At 35.3% G+C, this 14549-nt stretch overlaps 1 protein-coding gene across 4 annotated transcripts in view; it reads right to left on the bottom strand.

Moving 5' to 3' along the window:
* The window catches only part of ELP4 (elongator acetyltransferase complex subunit 4), a 121233-nt gene that overhangs the window by 67478 nt on the left and 39206 nt on the right, over nt 1–14549 (bottom strand). For all 4 annotated transcript variants that reach the window (XM_079309428.1, XM_079309429.1, XM_079309430.1 and 1 more), the window contains exon 8: nt 1012–1120. In XM_079309428.1, coding sequence (XP_079165554.1) covers nt 1012–1120 — 109 coding nt within the window. The remainder of the gene's footprint in view (nt 1–1011; nt 1121–14549) is intronic.

The following is a 14549-nucleotide window of genomic DNA, read 5'->3' as shown; positions in this document are numbered from 1 at the left end:
TTTTTTTTTTTTTTTTTTTTTTTTTTTACAGATAATGAAATGTGCACTACTTTCACAGTCAGAAAGATTTTTTTCTGATTTATTAATTACAGCTTGCATACACACAGTGGTGTCTCAACACCATCTTTTTTTTTTTTTTTTTTTTTTTCTATATACTCCATACATTCTGCTAGGGAAAACACTGCCAGTGTCATATGTTTACAGCAGGTTTCAGATAAGCAGTTTACTGTCAGCTAAAGGTTTCCATGGAACTACAGTAGTATCACAATAATAAGAGCTGTAATTTATGCACAGTCTGAGCACTGCTCCAGATTAGCTAAAAACTGTTATTCACTGCTTTGGCTGTGCATAACTTCTAATATAATTTTTTAAAATTCAAGTAGGTCTGCTGCACCAGCTAAGAAAAATCTTCGTGAAACAAAACGCAAGGTTAAGCACCATTACACATTTTGAAGATAAAACACTTGAAAGGCTACAAAATCAGTTTCATATTTTACATGCCATGTACACCCACATTCATTCCCTTAAATGTGCAAGTGCTGAAGAGACAGAACATTATTTTTTAGACAAAGTTTACCTAGCACATAATCTAGCAGTTTATTCACCTTCCTACAGTGTACGTTTCCCCGTGTTCTCAATTTAAAACTTGGCAGATCAAAAAGTATTGATTTCATGACAAGTTCAGCTCGCTGGTCAGATGATTGCCAAGCCTCCCCTGCATGTGAATTCCCCAAAGCCTGCCTGTTGAGATGTACATCTGATTGAGCCATGCCTCTCTAATGCAGCTTGACAACATGCAAGGAGTTGCCATGTTTCCTTTGCAGCCTTAATGCACTTGGCTGAAAATTTCCCTAACTCAAGGATGGTTGGGCAAGGGGAAACATTTAAGGGGTATATTCCAAAATGAAATCAAATGCTGTTTTATAGCAGATAGCCAATTGCAGGGTGAGCTGCTAAGTGCCCTAGAAACACTCAGGGCAGACTTTTTGCATTGCTAAAGATGGAACTTACCATGGTAATCCTTGTACAATGGATTGGTTTCTCTCTCAGAGCCAATAAATGATTCAAGACCAACTACCATATCTGACAAGTTTGTTACACGTTCCATAATTGCTTTATTCTGTAAGACATGGAAACAAAATACACATCTTATGTGATGAAAAAGGTAATTAATGTGCATAGAGTAAGCCTTGGTCTTCTCAATGACAAACTGAGGGGGGAAAATAGGTCATCAATACTTGGAAATTATGTTAGAAGGCTTTTTTCTTAAAAAAAAAAAAAAAAAAAAGACTTAAAATATGTGTCTAAAGAAAACAAATATTTGACAAGGATAAACCACGAAAGGGCTAACTTAGCACTAAATTAACATTTCCCTAAATCTTCATAACAAGCATTTGCTCACATCAGCAATATTTACAAGTCATGTGTTAAGCTCATCTCTCACTGATTTCTGCTGTGAGTCTGATGCCCAGTTTTTGTTTGGGTTCTGAAAACCTTGGTTTTTAATGCACTTAGGCATATCATCTCTAATATTTTGTGCAAGCAGAACCCACACAATTATTCATTTTGGCTTTCAGTTGAGCATGGAAAACTCTAATATGTAACTTCTTAGCATTTTTCCTTCTAAAAGCTTTTCTCTGCACAACATGTGGCTCTAAAGCTTCAAGCAGTGTTACCATTTCTCAATATATTTGTGATTTTTAAGTGCTGCCTCATGTCTTGTGCTACACTGTACTCTCATATTCCTTAAATATGCTGTTTTCTACATGGTTTTCATTACTTAATTTTATATAGTAGAAAGAGACATCCAAAGGTCACAACAGAGATCTTCAGAGGTAAGTCAGAAAAAATGTTCTTAAATACCTTGACAATGTCAGTATTTAATGAAGAAAAAAAAAAAAAAGAAACACATCTGTGGTAAAAAGCAAAATATTTCTTTAAGATAAGAAATAGTTATCTTAAAGGTACCTGGACAGCTGGCATAATACTCTTGTTCTTGGTGGTTGTAGGTGCTACATTCATCAAACCTTCAGGGGTATCAAGACTAATCACCTCAAAATACCCATTACAATTACCAGGAATTAGCTCTGCAGCTCCAGGTTATAGTTTTGTAGTTTGTATTAATTTTAAGTATTTTGTAGATTTTGCACTTCTTTCATAAGCCATATGACTGATGCTTATTCTGAAAAGTCAATTTAAATACTACTAAACTATTTTATAATAATAATTTATCAGTTAGGAACAGAGAGACTAAAACATCCCCAGACATGTTAGAATAGTTCATGCATTGTACTGACATTAAAGGTTTATTAAAATTAAAATATTAAAGGTTTATTAAGATGGTGATCAGCATCCCACCTGCCCTCATGAGTCCACATTTCAGTTGCCATTATTTTCTAGCCATTGAGAAGCTACAAAGCAGACACAAAAGGTGAACATTTCCTGCTCCTGTCAAAGAATAAACTGAATTCTGTTTTCTGACCTGGACATGAAGTTGTGGCCTGTCTGGAGCAGCCCAATCTGCTGAGGTCACCACTGATCCCATGGTACCTTTACACCCCCTCCCTTCCCCACCTTCTGGGCCAGATGGCATCAGATCCTGGGGAGGGGTCTCTTTCCAAAGCTGCTACTTGTGCCCAGGCCAAGAGCATCCATCCCTGTGGAATCAAGGAACCTCCATTTCACCCCAAAACTCTAACCATGGATAAAGTGGTGTCATCCTACAGAATTTCTGAGGAATAACACAAGTGATGTGAGGTAAAGAGCAGTGCCTGCACACCAACCCCTAGACTTTGCTGTTGTATCTGCCCCTGAAATAGTAAAGCTGACTTGCAAATAATTTCCTCTTCTAGGAAGAGAGACACAATACACTGTATTTTATTGGAATCTTTATTCTACAGGCGCAATCACATAAAGATGGTATAAATCTAAATCTAAAGTAGTCAGTGACCTCTATAAACTCACAGACCAGAAATTACCATCTTTTGTCAGTTTTTCAGGAGTCTGCTGGATGCTATTTGTAGAAGTAAAAAATAAAAAAAAAAATTATCTAAATAAACACTGATGATTCCTGGAAGTAAAGCTAAATTCCTGATACAGAAAAAAAAAAAATCCTATCCTTTGAAACACTATTTGATGTTTTTGCTTGCCACTTTTGATAACAATGGGTTCCAAAAACTGTGGAAAGAAAGGTGTTCAACCATCAGCAACATATCCTCATCACTGATGGTCCTGAAAATCATAAGAATAGCACCCTCCTATTTGGTTTTAATTCTAGAAGGATTCAAGTGAGCACAGCACCTCAATATTTGCCTGACATGTTGATTTCAGCTTTTCCTCTAAAAGGGTTTTCTTTCTTAAATGGTTTTCCCTCGTCCCATGTGGATTTTTGTTTTTGTTTTTAAAGTGTGTCAAAATATTCCCCTGGCTTAATGCAGTGTATCTCGGGAAATATTTTGCACAGTGAATGGCCACACCAAACAGACATTTGCTTATGTGGCATTGTTGCCATAGATCTGTATCTATCATGTATTTTCTAGTTTGCAGTGTTCAGCACATTAATGTCCAATCAAAGCTGACGTCAGCACACAGATAGTTGTGATGTATGGCACACTGACATAAACACACAAATCATGTTGCCCCATCTGGGCTTGAAAATTTCACAGAGCTCCAGATCTTCCTCCAGCCCCATACAAATACACCTCCTGCTTCTGGCATAAACTTGGCAGCTCTGGAGGGGAGCCAGGACATGGTTAGGAGGGAAGCCAGGAATGGTGAGATTCAGGGAAGGAGTTTGTTGGCAGCTAGAAGAGGTATTGTTTTAAATTATACTAAAAATGAAAAAAAAAAAACCAACCCCAAAACCAATCCAGTCTTGGAAAGTTTTCAGTCTTGCTAGATGTACTGCAGTTTTTCTAAATTAGTTAGTTCAGCCAAAATATAATTATTCTAACAACATGGTAGCAATCCTGTTGTGCAGGCTGGGCTGGGCATCCATTCTCTATCTTACTCTGAGCTACTGTTTTAGACAGACATTTTCTTTTAAGTGCAAACTTGCAATATTTGGGTTCAACCAAAGTGTACTTTCAAAACATGTCAAGAAAATCCATGTAGAGAGCTGGCTATGGAAATGAGAACTATACACGTTTTAGCAGCTTTGGGGAGGGGCAATTATGGAAAAAGATTGCTTTGTCTTACTAATTTATTTTCAGAAGGTAGATAGCTTTGAGTAATTTCTTGTGCATGTTTAAAAATATTTATTTGCAACAAAATTGGTTTAAAATGTGCAGTGTTCTGTGTTTGAGTGTAAAGCATGGTACACTACCAACACAAATTCATGCCTAGCTTGTATGCTCAAACTTACACACTGAAATTAATATTGTCTGTTTCTACTGGATTGAGTTCTTAATGTGCCACAATTTTATCATGACTACTATTAATCAAATCAATCTTGTTCATCTGGATTCTGTATTAGGAAAAAAATCTGTCTTTTCTACTCTGCTCTAATTTCTAGTTCTCCTATGATTTCCTGGCAAAATTTCTCTAACACCTCAAATTTGTCCTCTTGTTTTGTGAGTTTCTAAAAAAATTAAAAACCTCACAAAATTTCTGAAAGGTAAATATTTAAATTCTCAGTCCTTGCACTACATAAGTAAAGAAAGTAAAGACAATGGAAATCTTTCTTAGGACAGCCTTAACTCTTCTACACAGTACATATAAACAATCTCAAAACTTAAAAAAGAAAAAGAGAATCATGTTGAAGATCCACAATCAGATACAATTTTCACCTATGCAAATACTTGAATTGCAGGGGCTTTTTTTCATATATTTGCATTTTTATTCTGATCAGTACATTAACATAATTTTGATATGGAGTTACATACTGCATTGAAAAGAAGGAATCTTAAGACATTCTTAATTTTCAAAGAGACATTAGGTCTATATTTTGGGAGATGGCTACTTCTGTATCTTTACATTCTGGTAATATAATCCCATCACTGTTTTTATTTTAAAACATTCAATTAAGAATTAATACATTGAATCCTACTTCAATTTCATCACCTCAAATAGTACTTACAAATATTGCTTGAATTGGGACAAAACTCAGTTTATGGATTTTGTGTGACAGCAAAGTATTCAAAGAGGAATTCAGCTACTCTTCCCAAGTCCAGGAAAAATTGTAATTGGAGGCAACAATCTCTGCTGTTACCAACAGGTGAATCCACAAATCCTGACACTTCACTTGAAAGAAGGTTTCAATAATAAACACCAAGCCAGTTCATGGAAAGTAATATGAATCTTTTGAACTTAAAGCAAATTTTGGTGTGTGAATTTTCAAGAAAAGCTAAAAAATTGGTTGCATTTTTTAAAAAAAATTCAGTTACATTATGTCATAAAGCTGAAGTAAGCTTAGCACTGTACAGGGACAGCCACACTGGACTAAAATGAAACAGTGGTTGGATATGCAATAAATTAATAATTCTTGATATTTTTGTGAGATTATCACACAATGATGTGATAATAATTTCACAACACACAAATATTTACCACTTGTCATTACTATTTAATCTCCAAAGTATTTTACATTGGAAATATAAATTATTAAGAAATATGGCTTAAAATTTTATGACCATTTGTTAATAATTACTGCTCCAAAAATTGCAGAATTACCCATACACCTTCTTTTGCTAAAAGAAGTTAAGGAAGTTAGTCCCTTGTACTAGTTTTGAGATCCACCCAGTTTGTGCACTTCTTGATAATTCACAAAGTCCCAAAAGAAATGATTAACAACTGTTCTGCCAAAAAGTGCCATTTGATAATTAATAAAGACTGTAAACTATAAAATTCTACACATCTTCTAACTCCAAACTGATTCACAATCTTTGCACACAGCAAATCCACTGACTGAATATTGAATTTTCAATCAATGTACACTCAGGCCACTGGAACACAAGATGACCATTAAAAAATTTTGGTGTGCAGAAATCTGTACCAATCTCACAAGAAAACTGAACACAAGTTTGATGTCTTTGCTGGAGGACTCAAGAAATAAACTCAGAGGATTTGTGGATTCTGACTGATTAGGCATCTTCTTTTACCTTTGAAGAACCTTCCTGGCTACAACAGAACTCAGGGATAATATCCTTCTATAGGGCTGAAAGCAGAGAAACACTGATTTTGGTTGACTTGTTTATAGGCACAATAGCCTTAGCTAATTACTGTGGCTAATTTAAAGCAGTAAATAATACCTTTGAAAAATTTTATACAAGTTGTTCAAGCAAAGAAAGGATGTGTAGTGAAGACAAGAACAGGCAATTAGATGCAACCTACTCATAAAAATGGGAAGAGAGTAACAAAGCATCTGTTGGTCAATATGTTACACAGCATATTAATTCCAGATTTTGGTTGTTCTCTTAAGGTTGCTTTTAATAACATTTGTCTTGATAGCTGTCTCTGCTGTGTGAACTCTGCAGTGTTTTTGCATATTACCACAAAATGTCAGATGAAGGTGGGTGACACTATACAATTAATTTTGATATATTTTCAGGAAGAATAATGAGCTAGGAAATAAAAATTAAATATCACACACTAAAAAAAAAAAAAAAAAAAAAAAAAAAAAAAAAAAAAAAAAAGAAAAAATTAGATCTTCACTGGAGATGGACTTGAGCTATGAAAGCATCCAAGGCCAGCAAACCTTGGCACCTTACAAAATAAGAAGCATGTCTATTTTGCCATTGAAGGGCAGACCTAAAGGCCAACAGCAAAATGAGAGATCACTAAACAGAGATAAACTAAGCAAGTCAATAACAGTTGCTGCTGCAGCCTAAAAAAAATGAACCAAGCCTAGTAGTTTAAATCAAATGTTCCATCTGTTGATCTTCACAAAAGACAGGCAAGTGCAGCATTCCTCATTTACAAGTCAGTGATGAGCACAAAGGTGCCATGTGAGCTGCCCAAAACCAAAAACCACTCAGCAGGGAGCTGGGAGCCCAGCTCAGCCTCTCCCTCAGCTCTGCCTGCCCCCTCTACCTGAGCCTTGGGTCAGGGGGCTGCACCCATGGCTTGGGGTCAAGAGATGCTGTGGGATTGAAATCCCAGAAAGCTGGTGCTGAAAATCCTGTTATTATCTGGCTGGAAGAGGTGACAGATGTACAGTGTGTTAAAGGGTGACACTTTTTGAGCTGAATGCTGTCCAGTGCTTTTCTCTTCTCCTTCCTCAGCATTTGGTGACTGAGAGCACAGGCTGCAGGTGACTGTGAATTGTTCTGGGGTGTGGGGCTCCTGCACAAGTCCTGCTGCACTGAGGAGATGAAATAAAGCTGATGGAGCCCTTCTCCAGTGATGGGTGAGAGTCTGGGAAGAAATCAGTACAAGATCTGGGCTAAGATGAGCCCAGCACCTCCCTTAAACACTATCTGGTTTTCACTACTGAGACTGTCTCACTGCTATAAAAACATATAGTTAGAAATCTATAGGTTAGTATTTGTCTTTAAGCACTGAAAAAATTAACTGATCATTTGAGAAGATTCCTCTAGAAAATGGAACACAGAAAATATTCCATGCTACAAGTTGGTCATAGTGGAGTATAAAACAGAGATGCAAAAGCAGTCTGAAGAGTGAGTCACATTACAAAAGAGCCACAACAAAACTGCAAAAATTACATATTTGAAGCCAACTGGCTTAACTAAAATCCTATGACTCCACTGGGAATCATTCATTACAAGAAAAAGGTTTCAGGAGTTCCTTTTGTTACCATTTGGCCTGAAAAAAATGTCACTGCAGCTTGCTTACCAATTTAGAAAGGCTAATACTCACTGCAACTTTAATTCTTTAAACAGTGCATCTCATTTTATTCCCAGGTGACCAAAAAGAAACTCCATTATTATTTCAATTAACAGCCCACAACTATCAAAAGGAACACCTAACTGATGCAGATAATCAAGTGGCAAGTTTCTGAAATATAAAATCATTTAAAAAACTAATCCCTTATCCAGTATAAAATTATAGGCTGTCATCAGGAGCAGGCTGGCAAGGCTGGGTCCAGATGGGAAACTGGCTGGGCAATAAGGAGAGGTAGGGTGGAAATGATGGGTAGGCTGGAAACGATGGGAACCTGAGGAAAGACATGACTGCTCCCTCTGCTGGCAAGGTCCTCCTCTGCTTTAATTTTTAACTAATGAGTAGGCATTTCTTTAATTATTTAGGATCTAGCCAATAAATAATGCAGAATGCTCCTTCCTCAGTCTGTTGCTGTGTGTTTGCACATTTTTGAACTTATGGTGCCCTATTTCACTAGAATAATTTGCCACAGAATTAAGGCTCAGATGGATGTCTAATGGAGAGTTACTGGCTTTGTATTTTAATTCTTGGTAAAATGAAAAGCAAGATTAAGCTATTTAACCTTCAAAAATCTATATTTTACAAGGTATACTCATTTCCTATTTAATTCACACATTTCATAATATTACGACCAATTGCTTGTCATATTTTCCTCTAACAATGACCCCTTTATGTAGCAGTAAAATACTATAAAATTAAACATCCTGCAATACAAACATGCTAAATGACACACCATAACAAAAATGCATCCTTCTTCCATGAGTAAAATTCATGACCAATGAATTCAGTGACAATGTTTGCATTAAAACTTAATTAAAAGATGAAGATAAGCCATCCGTTCCTTGACTCGTGATATAAATTAATAGCTGCAGTAAGAACATTTAGAAAAAAAAACCTGTTCTAAGATTTTGGCCTACAACCAGAAGCTCCCAGAACAGGAGGGATCAGCTTTTTTTGCCCACTGTTCTCATCTGAATCCTGGCTGAAAAGCTACTCCAGCTCCCAGCTTTCCAGAAGGCTCCATCCCAGGAATCCTCGCCTGCCATTTGGTTTGCTGATTTTAATCTCACAGGACTTTCTTACAGTGGCTCCACTATGCTGAACTGGCACTTGCTCCTAGAAGTGAGTTATTATTAAACTTGTAGGTCAATTGTGGCACTAACAACTCTTTGGAAGCTTTCAGCCACGGTGTACAATTTACTGGTCTAATTAAATATTAATTCTAAGTGTTACATTCTGTGGCTAAGAGCTTTTATTTTCCATCATCAGTCTGGAAGAGAAAGAGGTTACAAGGCTAATTTAATCTTTTTTTTTTTTTTTTTTCCCTAGCATTAAAGCTTAACTACACAGGCACAAAAACATCATTAAAGATGCAGTATTCCTTTTTATTATTATTATATTCTAATTAATAGAGAATGTCTAAACAAAAAGAGGTAGAACTGGATTCTGAAATGTCAGGATTTTTAAACAACACCAAAAGTTCCCATCAAAATGTTTCTAAGCTCACACTGCACAGAAGTTCAATATTTGGTTCTGTGAAAATCACTTAAGATGGACAATACATGTGCAAGGATTTAAATATAAAATAGTTTTACACAAAATTATTGTTCTTTGCTCTGGTTCTGTAACAGAACAGATAAACCCTATATTTAATCCTAGAGTCACAGGGCTTTTTTTTTCTCAAAAACCTGAACTTCTACTTAAAAAAAAAAAAAAAAAAAAGCTACCTTCCATTTTCTAAAAATGGAAGCAATATTGCTTCAAGCAATAACTACTGTGCCCTGTATTATTTAAAGTCACTCTTCTAATCTTCACTTATTAGTGTCCAAATGGGCTCAATACATGAGCCTCTTCCCTTCTGCTTCCATAACAGTTGTGTCCATGTCTGGACACTGGGCATTATATTAACTGCTTAGTCCAGTAGCCAAAAGATTCCATATGCTTGAACAGATGACTATCTCCATACTGTGATGGGATATTTAACTGTTTAGGTCTAATGCTGCAGTTCAAAGATTTGCTTCTAACTCTTGCCTGGTTTTCACAGATGTTTTTTTGAGTTTATATACATAATGTGTAAAATAAAATTGATATGTTGCCTGAACTTGTGCACTTCCCCAGTTTAATATATGCATTTTGGGAAAGAGATTTTTTTCATTAAAAAGAGATGGTGAGGATGTGTATATAGTGTCCCTCTACAAAGTAAAATTTATTAAAATGACAAGGCTGTTTTAGGCATTCCACTTTAACACAGAAGTGACTGTTCCTCACAATATAGTTAATTTGGTTAACAGAAAACTTAATAAGTGGGGACAAAAACATGTTTCAGATGTATGTTGTATTTGTTTTTGAAATGGGTAGTTGTTACCAAATCAGAAGTGGTACTGCTAGAACAAAGCCTCCTGGCAACAAAAATCTGATTTTATGAAACCACAAAATACTTTTGTTCCTTCTACAGCTCGATTAGCAAACACATCAGCAATAAAAGAAATTTTAAAAATACTGTTGCCCAAATTTAATTTTGAATAGGATACTTCCCTTAGCTCCCTGCTCAGTGAGAATTTTAAAGATGCTTTTATGAATGCCTAAAACCAAAATATTCATATCCTAAAATTATATGGATAACCCAAAATACCTGTCATAAACTTATTTCTCTTGATATTTATTTGTACAGTTGTTAAAATCAATGTCTCACATACAACAAAAAGCAACATGTAAGCAAGTAAAAAAATCCCAGTATATAAAAATACTATCAGCATTTCATCTTCATGGTTTCTATTTTGCAGAGAAATTGGAAAGTTTCCTTAATCATGATATAGAAACCATATAAACCTTCTTGCAGCCACCTCATCAAACACATTTGGAGGTTATTCAGCACTTTACACCAGTGAACTCTCAGAAGTTAGAGCTCTAAGGCAGGCAATCTCTCTTAGTTCTTGTCATAGGAATAAAGATTTCAAACTGTTCACATCTTATAATCCTATATCAGCAATGGATTCTAAATCACTCCATTGCTTGACTTTGAGTTCAGCTGCTAAATCACTCAGTGTGAACACAAAAAGGTTTGGATGTGAAGAGGTTTGTTTCTGAATTTTTCTACATTGAAATGTACAGTAACTTATGCACTTGAGTGAATTCAAAACATCAAAACATTAATATTGTAGGAAATTAATTTTTTAACATACTGGATGAAATAATGAAAATACCTTGCTAAACAGAACTTCAGACTCTGAGGACACATTCTGTAAGAAGACTTATTCATACTGACTTTTCATTAGTCAATTAATTTCCCTTGGTACAGGCTGACTAATATGGTTTTTAGTCCTTACCAGTAATACCAGCTTGGAGTTCAAAATAAAGGATGGCTTATACAAGTGCTACGTTTTCCCCATTGAATATAATAATCTATTAAAAAAAATCTACTACTATTTAAGTGATACAAAATTGGGAGGAACTGGAATAGAATGAAAAACATTATTTAGTATTTTAAGGAAAATATGTTCTTGGATTTATCAAGGATTTCTAGTAATTAAAGAAAAACAATGGGAAAATGTTTTAAATTCGAGTTTAGGACTTTTCCATTATAGACTGGTGACATTAAAGTCCTTTCAGTCACACAATTGCACAAAAATTCTTGTTCTAAATTTATGACTATCAAAATGCAGAAAATTACTTGCTTTTATAATATTCCTTAAACTTGGAAATTGCAACAACAAATGAAATGCCTTTTCAATCTGCCCTCCTTGATCAATGCTAGATTTTAAAAATTGAAGTAATTTTCCCTTTTCAAATGTACCATATGATTTCTTAGGCACAATGCATTTTCAAGAAGCAGTAGGAAGACTTGAAAAATAACCTTCCATCAACTATTTTAATCACACTTGTAAGTAGCTCAATATTTATTACCTGACAGACAGTGTAAGATAAGAGTATGTTCAATCAGTAGAAAATACCAATCAAGTAAAACTTGTCATACCTCACCTGAATAAAATTCATAATTGGATAAGTTTTTTGTGCCATTTTCATGAAACTCTCTTCCAGAATAATGTATTCCCATTTTTGTGGTTGAGAAAAGAGAATTTTCTTTTTTCTTCATGCACTGTTTGCCCTGGAAGTTTCATCAATAAAACCCCCAAAATCTGTGTGATTTAGTGGACTACAATTTCTTCCAATTACTCTGGAAAAACTCCACACACAAACAGACTTTTTTTGCAAACTTGTGTCTTTTACCAAAATATAGCCTTACAGAAAGAACATCATGAACTGTCCCATCAGGCTGGATTAATGAGCATTATCTTTGGATAAATGCAATTCCAAGCTATTAAATCTAAGACAATGAATTGCTGGAATAAATAACATTGGTGCATGTGTATCACAGAGGGAAAAATATCAAAACAAAATCACTGTTTAATGCTCTGTAATCACTGAAGAGTCAAACCAGAAATGAGAATGTATGGAACATGAACAAACAATAAAACAATAATAGCACTATTGTATTATGTTACTGCAATAAGGTAAAGTGATTGTTTAGAAACAGATTAAGGAGGCAGCATGAGAAAAATTACAAACCAGAATACAGAAAATATAAAATAAGGAAGATAATTTTAATGTCTCATTAATAATAATAAAAAAAAGGATAATATATGAAAAGTAAAGGCAAAATTAAACTTCTTTAAAAGAAAGAAACCAGGCAGATTTAATTTTAATTTGTGAACCCCCTGCCACAGCACAACATGCAAAGTATTTGGCAAAATACATAAAAGGAAATAATTTCAGAAATATATATACATAGATATATATATGCATTATTCATGTACTTCATATAAAAACCAGAACTAGTCTGGGTTGCAAAGACATTGCCCCTGTCAAAAATCAGTACTACCAATTGTTTTATCTGTTCTTCACTGGAGTCACTAGTACTGGAGACTGACAGAGACAAGACAAGTTATGTCACTACCAAAAATCTACTTTTTCATGACAAAGCAGGTAAGGAGGAGGAAACTATTTTTTTTGTACATGTCATCCAGACAAAACTTTGATCAAATGTGATTTTCAACTTAGATGTCTTTCATGGAAATTACACATGTGAAGAATTTACTTGGAGCCCACCCAATTAATTTAGTTGGGGGCTGAACTACAACCTAGGAAGGAGAGGAAGAGTAAACAGGGGAAAAAAATGGGGAATTCACTAGATTTCAGCCAAACCTGAAATCCCTTATGCCTCCAGTGCACTGACTTGAAGATTCAACAGATGAAGGATAACTACAACTGCCTTATCAAATTAAACACATATTTGGAAGAACCAATGCCTCTCTCAGTGTGCTGCAAAGAGCTGTTTTCTCCTGTGTGAGTGCAGGCAGAGCCTGAGCAGCACAAGGAGAGGGCAGAGCAGTGGGAAGGTGAGCAGCTGCTGCTGTTATTATCCGTGCCCAGCCAGCACATGTTGGGCTGTCCCCCATCTCCCCAGCCCCACCAATTAAGCAGTGCCAGGGAGGCTGGACACATGCTCCCAGGGGCTCTTTAACAGGCTCCTTGCAGAGGGCAGCCCTACCCAGCAGGGCTCTGGGAACTCAAATGTGGGTTAGGAGGGAGCCTCAGCAGCTCTGCTGCTCCTAATGACAGCTCTGCCCACAGCACGGGGCTTGAAGGATACCCAAAGTTTCACAATTGCAAAAATAAAATTAATGCCTTTGGTTTATGGCACCTAGGCAAAGATTCTGTACATAATATATTTTTTTTTTAAACTGAGAATATTCTAACACTTCCTGTTAAAATTAAAAACTCAGTTATTTAAAAAACGAGGCATAATTTCAATCCTAACTCCCTGGAATTAAAAACCAATAATCAACTTCTCAAGCAAGTTTGAAAAAAACTTCAGTTTCTTTCTTAGTGACACTTCTGCACTTCTCTAAAATAGAAATACACTTTTTATTGTCATGATACATAAAGCAGACTACAATGGAAAGGGTTGTATGCCCCAATTATGGACAGGCAATTCCAATGTGTAAGGAGCAGGGTGACAGCTTCACATTCACAAATTCTATTTCTTGCTTTAAATTTAAATGCCCCTCTTTCTGAAGGCAGACTGCCACCTCACATTTAAAAATAGAGATGGAGGCATGTACTGCCAGAAAAATATTCACACCCCTTTTTTACTATAATAGTAAAACTAGAAAATTGACCTTCTTTATTTTTGAAGGAGTAATTGCATTGGTATCTAAATAAATAATATTTGCAGGTATTCAAAGACCTTTAATAAAATTCAATACATGTGAATCATGTACATGCCTAAGCCAGGATTTAATCTATTGATAAACTCACCTACTATGAAAATATTTTGCATAATATGAGGTTTTATCCAGTACTTTTTACTATAATCAAATCAAATATCTAAAATTATAGGTTCCCTGTTCATTGTGAATAATAATTTTGCTTTTTTAAGTTACTGTACCACTCACAGAACAAAAGACTATCTACATTTTTCCTTTTGCTAAAAAAGTTTATTTTCAGAAGATATATTTAAGCCTCCATATACTATCAGGAACAATATTATTAATTGCTTCTGATTTTGCAGTTAGGAAAATGACTGATGCCATAACTGGTTTGTTCCTAGCCCCAATATAAGAGAATATTAGAATCATAGAGCAAACCTGTACCTTTCAATTCCTGGCTTTAAAAACAAGATCAGATATTATCATAATGAGCATGACAGA

The sequence above is a fragment of the Erithacus rubecula genome (assembly GCF_903797595.1).
Source record: "Erithacus rubecula genome assembly, chromosome: 6".
Classification (NCBI taxonomy): Eukaryota; Metazoa; Chordata; class Aves; order Passeriformes; family Muscicapidae; genus Erithacus; species Erithacus rubecula.
Note: the sequence above shows the minus strand (reverse complement) of the source record. Positions and strands in the feature narration are given on the sequence as shown.